Here is a 13429-nt window from a genome sequence, read left to right as displayed (position 1 = left end):
AGATCTTCTCTCTGAGCCACACCCTGTGTACGGACACTGCCAGTCTCATTCCTACTGTACTGGTTCCGACCTCGATGTTGTAACCCATTTCTGTGAATCTTTTCAATTAGGCAATGATTTATTGGTTAGTGGGGTGTGTTTGGACAACCTCCAACGACAGACACGAAATGCATTACCATGCTGAGCTCTGTCCTACTGCTTGCAAACTAAGGCATGAATTTTTTACTCCAGGAAATGAATCTTTTTCAAAATGATTATAAGATTATATGACTAGGCTATCAAGTGATATAAACCTGTCCATTTCCAAGAGCTTCACTGCAGTTACACCGCTTACAAAAGGATTTGCTTCAACATTTTTAGCTACCCCAGCACATTAGTTGCTGATGAACTGGAGGTCTTCCTGAAAAGAGTGCATTTATCAGCATAAATGGACCTCTTTGTTCCCTTATGTAGAGGTTTTCAGCCTGCTCAAACTAAAGTGTTTGCCAGTTCAAAATTTATTATTTCTTGTCATCACTTCTCTTACAGTCATCACCTCTCTGGTATCGGTCCAATTCTGTGGATTTGTCAATCACCACCACAAAGAAACCCTGAGCCAAAATAAACCTGGCATGACTTGATTTCTGTATTACAGATGTACTGGCACAACTGTTGTCCACAAAATCTCCCATTTCAGCAAAGTGCTTGAAATCCCATTGACTTCAATTAATAAGTTAAGCAAGTGTTTAAACACTGTGTTTGAACTTGGGCCTGATGACCATACCTTGGCCAACTGCACTCACTGTGTTTTCTTTTTTTCTTTTCTTTCCTTTTTTTTTTTTTTTTTTTTTTTTTTTTTTTAATAGTTACACAGCTTTTAGAGGAATTTCCACATTTCACTTCTGTCAAGACATCAAAAAATTTGGTGAGATCAAGGAGAAATGAAACCAGATACTATATTATCTTCTGACATTTTTTCCTTGAGCAGCTGACTGTAGTAGATTAAGCATTAAGGATCCAAGGACAGTGAATGAAACAGTGAGGTCGCCTTCTAGGACACTTCCCTCTTCTTCAACTTTTGGGGTCAAATCTTGAACAAAAAATATTTCTCAAGCAAAACTACCCGAGGAAGGGAATTTCAGATAAGGAAAAAACCTGCAGATTCTGGACCACTACGAATATACTTTACTTCATGGTTGTTGGTGATGTCTGGCACTTTTATATTACATGCTACTCCTGTTTTCCCTGTATGCAATTACATAGGCATATCAGTGTAATGCATGGTTATTACAAAATAACCACAACATGCTGGGAACAGCATTTTATGCCTCTCAGTTGGACAAGGCTCATCTGGCCTTAATCTGATCTTTTTTTTTTCTTTCTTAAGGAACATCTTCTATTTTAAGGCCTTCTCTGTTTAACCAGTGGAATCTATGTTAATTTGACCCATATTAAATCAAATATTTTTCCATTATTCTCTTGCTGATCAAAGAGCTTTCAGGCAGTTTCCTGAGACACCGGCATACCTTACGGCTCCAGCAGGAAGCCAGCGTACCGGCATGCAAATGCTCCCCCGCCTTCCTCCTCTTGTGAAAGTGGCTGAGAGCCCCAGCCCCGCTGCCTCCCAAGCGGGGCTCAGCTGCTTCCCTCTCCCCTTCCTTCCCGTCTCAGGCACACACGAGGGCACTGCCGGGAAATTTCGCAGTGTGGGAGGAAAAGCCATTTGGTGCTGCTCCTTATGGGTGCTGGGCACTAGGCTAGGTCCTGCTGCAGCTCCTAACTTTGGGAATACATTCCCTGCAGTACAAGCCATAGAGCTAAGTGAGGTGCGGGTTATGGTGTGTGGGGTGGGCTGGTGCCCTGGGAAGGGGTCACAGCAGGCTCCCCACCAAGCAGGGAACCAGCATGACGACTCAAGAGAATAATGGAGGAGTGTGCCTCACATCTCTATTTTTTTCTCTTTTTCCATTAGGCTTGGTCCCTTTGCCCACTGTTGATGGAAAACACTTGCTTTCATCCCCCAGACCCACCACAGGGACCCCTCTCCTGCGCTGTGTGCCCAGCCTCTCACCCCGCAGCCCAGGGGATGCTCGCCGTCCCTGCTGGCACTGTGCTGGAGGCGATGGGCCCTGCGGTGCCCAGCCCTGGCGTAACTGCGCAGCTACTGAACAAAAGGGAGGCGGCACCACCTCCTCCTCCTCCTCCTCCTCTTTGTTTCCGAGCAGGCTGCCCTGGAGGAGCTGGCTCCCGCAGGCGGGAGCTGTTGGCTCTGCCTTATCAGACCTCGCCTCTCAGGAGGCTGGCGGTCCCGGCAGGTGGCGGGTGATGCCGGGCGTGCCCGCGAGCAGCCCCGCAGGCCCTGGGGAAGCTCAGGCACTTCCCCGTGAGCGATGGAGGCCTCAGGTCTTGAGCCTCGGTGGCTGAGGCCCGGGGATGGGCATGGCCTCCAGCCTGGCCTCACCTGCACGAGGACGAGGCCTGGTCCGGCTCGCATGGCCGTGGCCGGGGCTACCTCAGAAGGGCGCGGGGAAACCTGATGAGCTAGCGCCTGCAGCGCACTTTGATGTCCTCGGATGAAAAGTGCTACGCCAACTACAAAGCCTTTTTAATGTTATAAAGCCAGAACTTCTTGCTACCTTGACTTGGCAAAGACGCCGATTAGATGTTATCGGTCTCGCTGTTTACACTTAGAGAAGCTGCTGCAGTCGGCTGTGGTCGTGTTTTGTTTTTAGAGTACCCGGGTGAAATGACAGAACAGTTAATCTGGGGGGCTGTTCCTTCTAACTTCAGGGAGCGGACAGAAGTGACCTTGTATTTACTGTCAGTGAAGTGTGTAATAAACAAAACAGTCCTTCAGCAACAACAACAAAAAACTAAAGAAACAAACCCAAACAACAAGCTAATCTATTTGGGCATACCAGTGTGTCCTGACTACACCTGCAGTAACTGCACAGAAAGGCTTTCCTGCCCGGGCCTGAGGAAAAAGCATTACAACAGCCTGTGCTTAAATAACTGAGCATGGCTTACGTTTCATAGACACCAGCCGACTCCCAAATTAGAGCCTGTTTGGGCTGGGTCTTGTTAACTGCTGTTGTCTCACCCGCCACTAAGCCTTTCCCCACACAGCTTCTCTTGATGAAGCAGCAAAGCCCACCTTGCAGCCGGGCTGAGGAGCGCGGTGGTGTCACACCAGTGGGCATGACACCGAGCCCATGCTCCAGCCTACAGCCATCCGACGACTGATGCCGAAATACAGGATGAAAATGTGCTTCAGGGCCACTCACACCGTGGGCACAGCGATGTGCATGGCGGAGTGAGGCAGGCACAGTTTGGCCCCCTGCCTTCAGATGTTAAATCTCCCCAGCAGGCCTACCCAGCGCTGTGTCTACAGAGACACTAGTAAGTTAATTGCAAAACACAAATTACTCCTGTAATTTAGGAAACTGGAGCCAAAGGAGGTTCCATAACTCAGCTGTTCTCTCCCAGTTAACACCGTTTGCTCTCTGCGTTTCCTTGCCCCTGCAGCCCCACCTCGCTTCCACCTTCAGTCTCTCAAGTGCAAACACAGCACTCAGGAGGAGACTGCTCCAGCTGTCTCACACTTGGTTTGCGTTGGATTATAAAACTAGAAAAGGCTTCGTATAAACATTTGCTCCACATTTACAAGCCGTATTTTGCAGTCAGCCTCCCAGGATGGGAGAGTTTCACCACACTCAGCAGTATCACTCCCCGGCCGACAGCAGCACAGCTGCCCCCCCTTCTCCTTCCAGCTGCCATGGCTTGCCTGCTTTCTCTTCCTTCAAATCTAGATTTGGCCACAAACTTGGACATGATCACCTTGATAGCAGGAATAAGCAGATGCACACATAAAGCACTCTACAGAGTGCTCGTCGGGCTGTTTGCATGCTGTCATCATTCCTGCAGCTGCCTCCAAGTTTGGGGATGCCCCGAATTGCCTGCTGGCAACAACCAATTGCTTGTAAGCACATTTTGGGTCTTTCTCACTGACAGCTTCTCCCCATGCTCACCTGGATGATGTTCAGAGGGCTTCAGGAGCCTGTGTGTGTGGCACCAGGCACCCTCAGCCTCTCTGGGCTGAGCAGGAGTGGGGAGAGCTGCAGCCGTGCTCAGGTGCAAGCAGCTGAAGGCAGGACTCTGCACAATGAAAGGAAACTGGGTACAGTGCCTTTGCAAAACCAAATAAACAACACATTTGGAGAAAAAAAAAAAAAAAGGTGCTCGAGAAACAGCTCGCAGCAAAATGGACAAAATCCTTCCCTTCCCCCAGCAATAGTGGGTTGTACAGGCTGGAGTGTTTTCACACTGAAAGCATGGCAGCGTTTGGGAGATTTCTCTACAGTCTACAAATAAACAAAACCCAGGGAGTGTTTTGCATTCAATAGTTAATCACAGTTGGCTGAGTGTTTATATTTTTCTTCACTGTAAAGGCATTCTTGGTCCGCCTCCCAAACAGCTTGTTTTGTCTGCGAGATTTAATCTTGAGTGGCAGGACCAGGCGCAAAGACAAACCTCAAAACAATCCTTATTTTTCTATAGCAAGATGTCAGACGTAAAATGCAAACTTCCCTGCAAACAGGCCCCTCAGGTGTGCGCGTGTACAGACTCCTGCTGGCTTCCAGTCAGAGCCTGATCCTGCGGCCCACCAAGCCGCTCATTGCACTCAGTTTTAACTCGTTCCTGCTTGTGAAATGCTCTTTAAACAGAACAAAAGACCCCAAACAATAAGAATTCAATGCATATTGGACCAGTTTCCAGCCTGAGACCCTTGCTGAAGAAGTGGCTTGTTTGTTTGTACCCAGAGCATTGGCTCCAAATGCCCAGCTGACTTTCAAATCCAAGCACAGCTTTTTTTCAAGGCAACATCAAGGTACCTTTCATAAAGTTAAAAAAGAAGGGATGATGCAATATGACCATAGCACTTAAGTACTCAAGCTACTCTGCTCAGAACCAGCTCAGGCAGTTATTTAGAGCACCGCATTATAGACACCAGCTACGTTTTTGCAGTGGTCCCTACTGACATCGAACAAGCGACTGAAAAAGTACTGAATGTATGTCTTTGCACTTCTAAGATCTGAATGAAAATGGTAAGAAACAGTGAACTTCTGAAATCTCACTTTTTTTTTTTTTCTTGTTTCCTTTTCCATTTGCCATTGACTCTGAACTAGCTTTTAAGTTAGATAATATCATGTTGTGCTTAGATCTCTATCTGAGGTTTTAAAGAAGATCACATGGAAGTTGCCTGAGACACGTCTGCAGGTCATTTAGTCCAGCCTTTCCCTTGAAGCAGGGCTACCCCCAGCACCAGGACTGCCACGGGTTTGCCTGCTTATATCTCAGAATTCCCCAAGAAGATTCCCCAAGCTCTTGGGGGAAATGCTCTCTTCCCCCAGGCTGGATATCCTGGAGATTTTTAGCTATGATGAGGCTGCTTTTGGAAGAAGGATTTTTGACAAGACTTCCCTGTAAACATAACCTGACAGAGCCTGATATAAGGAGCCATGAAACTCCCTGTGAATTCATTTTAGCAGCTTCTTGCAGCTCCTCATAGCCTGTGAATACAGCACTAGACGTGTGTATACCCTTGTTACTTCTTTCCTGCAAACGCTTTAAAATCGGTAGTTGTTGTTGTTAGCAAAGATCAGGTCTGTACAAATAATGCTTGAGGTGATGCTGCTGATCTCCAGAGTGTTCTCACATTTTTTCTTCTGTGCTGCCTTCAAGTATATGGGCTGCTTCTCGAGTCTCCTTCACGGCACCTCTGGAGCAGAGAGAATGAATAACACTTCATACAATGGAGGGAGTGTACGGACCTTGCTGCCAGAGTATGCCACAGGGATGAGTACACTGCTTAATATTATAAAGGGCCAAATACGTGATCCATTTCTAAAGCATCACAATAAAAAACATGCTAAATGCAACAAAATGGCCATTATAAACACAGACGAAGCACTCCATGAAACCAGTCCAATGGATTATTGAAGCCCCCAGCTCCAGCTGATACCATAGGCAGAGAATGAAGCTCGCATGAGCCACGTCCCGACAGACAAAGCCCCCTCTTCCAACCAGGCACCCACGGGAGGTTTGGAGCCTGTCTTTGCACAGCCCCTTCCCCACGAGCAGGCATTTATTTGCCCAGCTTTCAGTGAGCAATCCACCTCGGTGCCGAGTCCCCAGCCAGGGGAAGCGAGGCCGGCAGGGTCAGGCTTGGGGGGTTTAACGCAACTTGCCCATAATTAGCCTCAAGCAGCGGCTGAGTCACTCCTGTACAAGAGTCCAGGGCGCTATTAGAAGCCGACACGCCATGGCCCAGCGTATAATTATGCAGCCAGCACCGTGCGGATACTGCTCCATTAAGCTATCTGACCCCATTAGACAGGAGCTGTTATTTCTTCTTGGCTACAAGTGCTGCTGGTGCTCAGAAGATGAGTTCAGCTCTCACAGCACAAACTGGTTCGCCCAAGCTCCCCTCTTTCTTGCTGAAAGCAGAAAACGCCATCCTGTTCCCTGCTTCACCCCTGGGCCACCTCAGCTCACGTCCACAGCCCTGAGGGAAGTGGAGGTGCTGGGATGCAGCACCTGCTGCACACAGGGGATGGAGGGATGTGTGCAGCAAATGCCGTGTACTACAGTGTCCTTTTCACTAGAAAGCAATACCAAAACAACAGTGGAAGCAAACCAAGGGGCTAAGAAATGCCCGAAACAAACTCTTTCTGCAACACAGGTTTTCATTTCAACATTTTGCTTCCCCTTCTCACAGTGAGGATACAAGAGTTCAGCTGGGAAGCTGATTGTGAACAGCTCCGAGCCTTTTATGTTCCTCTAGGGCTGGAGATGCAAGGAGAAAGTCTTTTGCCCCATCTGCTCTCTGGAGGCATTAAGGCAGCAGAAGACAGAGCAGTCTCAGTAGGCCAAAACACACAAGAAATCACCATTAGCTGGAAGGGCTGTTCTTGAGCTGCCGCTGAATTCTGCAGCTGCCTTTTCCTATCAAGGCTCAAGAGGCAATGCCCTGCTTCAGCAGTGGCAGCGGGGCGCAATTCCCCTCTGGCACAGCTTCCCTGTTGGGTGCAGAAACTAGGGCTCCAGTAACCCAAGCAGTAACCCAAGCAGGGCACCTTACAGTCAGCACCTCTCCAACAGGGGTCCTGTCCCTGGTAGCAGATGAAGCTACGTACAGCAACCAGATGAGCACCGGGCGTTTCGTGAGCAGTCTGAGGAGCAGCAAAAGTTTTGTTTTGTGCTTTTTTTTTTTTTCCACTCCTGGCTGTCCTCCCGTCCGAAGAAGCTCACGTGAGGTTTGCCGGGAGGGGTGCGCGATGCTCCTGCTGTTGCTGCTGACTGCGCAGTTCAGAGAACGAACTGAAGGCTCCAACCTCGAGCTGCTGCTCCGGCACCAGCGCTAAATTCCCTTTGAAAGGCACAAATAACCTCGACGGCTCTGATTTCTAAAGAAATACTAAAAAGAAAATATCCTTTGCTGTGAGGGGGGACAGTGGGGTAAAGGAAACAAGATGTCAAATTATAATCAGCTTGAAGCATTTTGAATAAACACCGAGGAAATAAAATGTACCCTGCTTGCTGGCAGGCTAGACGGCTTACAAAGTGCTCGCTCCACCCAAATCAAGGGCTTGAGATGGGGTAGCGGTGGAATAGAAACCCCTGATAGCCTAGGATTTGCTTTTCACTGGTACGGTGTTGCCATCCTTGGGGACAGAAAAAGCATCATTAGCGTTTAAATAGAGTTTGATGAAAACATGTAGCACCCCAAGGATCAATTTTCACCACAGGCAGCTGTAGCAAGAAGCATTAATCCTTCACCCTCTCTGGTGACAAGAGAAATCCAGGGAGCTGTAGGAACAAATAACATTAGGCTTCTAGTGTGAATTTTGCTTTTCATGCCCGCAATTAAATGCTTGCTTTACTTCCTGTTGTTTAATATTGTATTTATTCTTTATCACTGCAAGAAAAAAAAAATAGCATTTTTTTTTTTCTAATTTGCACTGGGGACACATTTGAAGGCCCATATTGTAGACTCAGCAAGTGGCAGGGCAGCGGCCAAACCTCGCTTCCTTTGTTGATTTCTTGATGATTTAAGACCTATTTTCAGCAGCCGATCCCAGTCTCCCCCCTGCCTTTTTTTGCTTGGTAACTACCACTTTAGCAAAATGGTGTTTGTGCAGTGCCTTGGAACCAAGAACCGTGCTTTTCAATGTAAGACGGGAAACCGAATAGGAAAAGCAGGACTAAAATCACCCACACGCCACGATTTTTTTCAGGCCATGTGCTTCAAAATACTATTCTTCAAGAACTCAACAATCCTACAGTATATTAGACAGCTAGCCTTTTATTTCATTTATTTCATACAAAGCTAAAATTGCTTGCACGTTTCTGATATTTGCATTGCTTTCCCCCAGTACAAAGTTTGAAATTACGCTCTGAATCTACACGAGTCAGTGGAAAAAAATGAGAACCCCCCTGTACTGATGATGTGCATTGTTCAGACTGCTACTGGCTTTGCCCACCAACGGGACAAAATCTATTGTTTCAAAGTGCAAACAGGAAAAGATACAACCCGATCAATGGTTTACGGCGGTGCAGGCTTCCTTCGGAATACCCTTTCCCCCTGCTGCCGCTAAGATGTGCATTAAACTAAGATTCAGCACAAAAAATGCATGCGATGCCATCAACGTGACTGTCGGCTCCTTCCTGGCAAGCACTGGAGTGTTTCCTCACAATGATTCTGTTGTGGAGAATACAATGCTAAGCTTAATAAATAAAAACACTCCCTACAGTCAGGCTGATGTTTTTTACAGCAAACCATCCCACATTTCATGTAGGCCCAGAAGACACTGGCAAACACCAGCGTGCTTTGTTAAAAAGAAAAACCCTGCGCTTGCTAAAAATAGCAGCAACTAGGAAGAAGAAAACAAGACTGTCCCGGAACATCAGACACCGGGAGATGGAAACTGCAAAGGAGATGACTTAAGGGATTTTCAGCACCATTTAAGACATTTAAAACAGTGTTACCTTCGGGTTAACGAGCATTACACTACACCCGCTGCAGAGAGGTAAGTAATTTAAGGGAAGAGCATTCACCTGCCGTCTGTTCTGTCACAGATTTCATTTGCTTCACAGGGCAAGGATGGCAGCTTGTAATTAAGCCGTGGCCAGGAGCTGTGTCCGAAGCTTGGTACCTTCCTGCAGCACGCCTGTCTCACAAAGCTGGAAGGGCGAGAAATTAGATAGAGGGCTCCACGCAGCGCTGCCCTTTCATCTTCACGTATGGCTGCCACTCAGACTCGGTATTAGAAATGGATTTCGGTCCAGCAGGAGCGGCCGTCATGTGCTCCTGCAGGTTCCTACCGCCTCCCCTCGCTCAGGCTGCTGATGCAGACGGAGCTGGCTAAGCAGCAGCCCCTACTTACTACCTGAGCGGGTTTTTGACCTCTGTTAAAAGCCCAGTCTTGTAGCAGGGAGCTCTGCTGGAGGGAGACTGAGCAGCCCCATTCCATCCCTTCCTGTGTGAGAAGTCTCCTCCTGTGAAATCACCTGAAGAAGGACTCATGGCACTGCGCTTCAGCGCAGACTTCAGTCTCCTGACTGATTCACCAGGAATGCTGATTGCCGTAAGTGCCAGACAGGATGAGAGCAAGAAAATACACAGAAAAAAACATGCTTAGTAAGGCTTTAACAATGCGTAGGAGATCTCTGCTAATTCTAGCAATGATTTTTTTTTTTTCTGAAAAACTGAGTCAAGTTTACTCCATATATGAATGGGATGATGTTCAAGGATGCAGATGATGCTGGAAATGTTGCTGAATCAGCGAACAAAGCATGCTGATCAACAAAGCAATGACCAGCGCAACAGAAAGATCAATGAAGGCCAAACCACACACAATATTGTTAACTTTTATTTATTCTTCCAGCTGCTTGTCCAGTCTTTTCAGCAAGTTCACAAAAAAAAACTAACTCAGAATCCAAAAGTTTTGGTATTACCTCTAGCACAGTGGATGCAATGCATACAGAGGAATAAAGGCTCGACCCTTACATCTACACTTTGAAAGACTGTCAGAAAGTTGTACACTGATGGGGAAGAGTAAATACAGGCTTACTGCATTTTATCAATTAAAACCATGGCAGAGTAGAAATGAGGCTTTCCATATGCTCGTAACATTGCTATTTTTCTCCTGTTTTGTTGTCCTAAGAAACCACAGGAATCAGTTCAGGTCCAACTGCTCCTTTTAATTGCATATATCACATTATAGGAGAGAAAGAGCTGAAAGTTTCACCTCCGTTAGAGTGGCCATAATGGCTATTATCAGAAAACAGAACGTAACAGAGTTAACTCCACCTTATCAGATTACAGCTCCTGTGGCTAACTTAAATTGCTTCAACCCATATTTGATTTGATATGAAATTATTCAGACTAACTCTCCTTTCTGATTTAGCATTTATACATAATCTTCCTTCTGAAGAGAAGAGCTCACTCGTTTCCATGTCCTTCCTCCTAACGCCCCACGTATCTTGGTCTAACACCCACAAACCAACCTGAGAACGATCAGGAAGGGCTCCATAAACTACTACTGGATGTGTCAAAGAGTGCAGGTTGGTTTTGAAATAAATAAAATGTTCATTCAGAGCAAGCAAAATGCCTTTTTTTTTCTAACCTGAAAATTGTTAGGCTTGCAGACTTTATCTCAAACACAAACAGGCCAGTTTCTCAACCCTTCTACCTCGTTTTTTTTTCTGGCCAAATAGTACCAGTTGCAAGAGGCAAAATTAAAACTGAAACCATTGGCTCATTTCCATACATGCTAGTGAAAAGTTGGTATCACGCTATTGAATAACATGAGGAATCATTGATTTAGGCTTTTTATATCCTCAAAGTCCTCTCTTACGTGGCTTTTGGAACATGCAGACCTCAGTACTAAAGTAGTCTGGAATTCTGAGGATTGAGGTGAAGGATGCATTTTTGGTTGAAAACGTGCACTCACTCTGAAGAGTGCAACTCCTTTTGCATCATTTTGGAACTGCTAGCCTTTGAAAGATATAGAGGAAACACCATGTTCATGGGGCAGTCTGAATCCAAGAAAGTGCAGTAAAATGTAAGGTTCCAGGGATCTACTGATGCAACTTAAGTTTGTTTTTTGATTTTTTTTTTTTTTTTCCTTTTGAAGGTACTAGAGATTGTTACTATAAGACTGTGAATGCTTTTCCTTAGCTGTCCTCCTTTTCCCTCCCAATTCACAAGAGTTAGCTTATTCGTGAGTGAGAGGCTTTGATTTTTACCTGAAGAAATGCAGATTTGAGATTGTCCCAATACACTAAACAATGCCAGTTTTCAGTCATTTGAGGTTGTTCAGCTATGTCTTTGCTCAACACACGAAGCCATTACCCTCCACATCTGCTGTAAGACTTGGTTTGCATGCAAAAGCCTAATGCGATGCCTCCACAGGGAGAATTCAGCCTCAGACCTTTGGTGCTGTTTATAGCCCTCAGATAATGCAGCAGCAGTCACATGGAGATGGGTCACAGGACAGAACATGAACATGTCCCCTTTCTCAGTAGATTTGCAGAAACAACTCTGATTTTTTTGCAGCTTAATTTCCAGCCAAGAAGTTCAGTATTAAGCATATACTACAATTTTGCCTATAAACGAGCTAAAAATACCTGTAGTTTCTAGAGGCAACTAATTTGCATAATTTTTAATTATTAAGCTTCACTGCTCAAGACCCATCCATATCCCCTAGGTGGACATTCCACTGGAAAACACTAATTCTGATGTGAAATAACGAGTTTTAGAAAGGGTAGAACACTGCCAATCAATTAATTTGATGAGATTTCATTACATGAGCAGATAGCAGTGATATGGTGAATAATTTCAAATTAAATGTTTTTCAGTGCCACTGTATCATCTGCATCCTATTCATGTAGTTCCTTATATTTAGCAGAAGTGGGGCACATTTTCCATGTGCCATTTATAAGCAATGCAGACCGTTAACTTCATTCCTTACTGGAAAGTCCCCTGGTCTATTTACAAATTAATTCGGGAAAGTGACACCGTGACCGTTAGCCCTAACTGGTGCGCCTGACACAAGCATGAAAGAAAGGATGAATAGGTGGAATTTTGCTTTTGGCATTTCAGAAATAGGGAAGGTAATGTTTCCAGTTATATACACTTAAAGTTATTTCTGAGAAGACATGCTGAACTTAAGCATTAAGCTAAATATCTGTAACCCTACATTATTTCATTAGTTATTTTCCAAGACATCATTCACTCGTTTGTTGAAAGTTTTCTTCTTAGCAGTATTTATCTTACTTGGAAAAATTATAGGTCTATGAAAGCATTATTTTGTTATACCAATTTATATAACCAGCTCTATGAGCATTTGTACTAGAGCACTAAAACTTTTTCATAAAAGCAATGGGAGTTCATTAGTAAAACACTGAAAGTGTGCAACTGGAAATAAAAACAAAGCATAAAAGCACAGCATTTAATATAAGATGAGCTTTCAACTGAAATAATAATAATAAAAAAAAAACAGCTCCAAACCCGTGCCATATTAATATCAGACTAACTTGAAAGGCACTGAAAATTGAACTGTGCAACTCGTATTCATACCTGTGAGAGTAACAACCACAGTGAGATGCCAACATCCAAGGCAGAATACGGCACTGTACAGTCCATTAGGCATTTCTGGTACATACGGCAGTTTTAGATTTTCTCAGGATAAGCTGGAAATGTTAACTAAATATACAAATTTCACAAATTTCTGTGAAAAAAAAGTAATAATCCAATTAATACCCTCTGAAGACAAGCAAACAAGGCATGACATACAGGACACTGTTGGCACCAGAAAATGTTATCACATCAAAACACGTGCTTTTAAATTTAATCCAGTAGATACATGAAGGAATGGCAGTGGCAGAGGCAAAGGGATGGGATGAATATCAAACACTCAGTTTTGAGCGTGCTAGCTGAGGTCATCAATTTGTAAATCTGACAAAAACTGAAGCCAGCAAATCCATTTCAGAGGCTAGAAAGTAGCAAGCCAGTCCAGCCCGTTTCCAGGTATTCTTCTTGTGTGCTGATACGTGTAGACTGAAGAGCTCTGTCCAGTATCATCTCAATGCCCGAGGCTACCTAAAGCTTTCCATTAGCGAACGCTGCCTCCTGGAACTGAGGGACAAATGTCTTGAAATAGGCCCTAGTGAGAAAAAAAAAAAAAAAAAAAAGAGAGAAAATTCATGGTTAGGAGGGAGTGTATGGTGTATGTAGGTAGCCAAAGTTTTAACAAAGAGAAGCATGAAGTTGCAGTGTTCAGCCCGTTATTAGAACTCATAAACGGGTAGCGCTTTTCTCACAAGTGTTCAGCTCAGAGCAGACCCATATACTGCAGCTTTCTCCATCCAACAGTACTTTGTTCTT

The 13429-nt window shown here is 45.1% G+C and overlaps 1 protein-coding gene and 1 long non-coding RNA gene across 2 annotated transcripts in view; one reads left to right on the top strand and one right to left on the bottom strand.

Annotated features, from left to right (window-relative positions):
* The first annotated feature begins 8405 nt into the window (after window positions 1-8405).
* On the top strand, window positions 8406-11347 carry LOC311434591. Its single transcript, XR_014691578.1, has 2 exons — window positions 8406-9068; window positions 9136-11347. It is a non-coding gene; the product is annotated as an uncharacterized lncRNA (long non-coding RNA).
* BABAM2 (BRISC and BRCA1 A complex member 2) overlaps window positions 9899-13429 on the bottom strand; it is a 166642-nt gene continuing 163111 nt past the window's right edge. Inside the window, exon 12 of the mRNA XM_084514839.1 lies at window positions 9899-13208. Within this exon, the coding sequence (XP_084370965.1) occupies window positions 13145-13208 (64 nt within the window). The 3' untranslated portion in view covers window positions 9899-13144. The remainder of the gene's footprint in view (window positions 13209-13429) is intronic.

The sequence above is a fragment of the Aythya ferina genome (genome assembly GCF_964211825.1).
Source record: "Aythya ferina genome assembly, chromosome: 3".
Lineage (NCBI taxonomy): Eukaryota > Metazoa > Chordata > Aves > Anseriformes > Anatidae > Aythya > Aythya ferina.
This window is presented reverse-complemented; position numbering and strand designations above follow the sequence as displayed.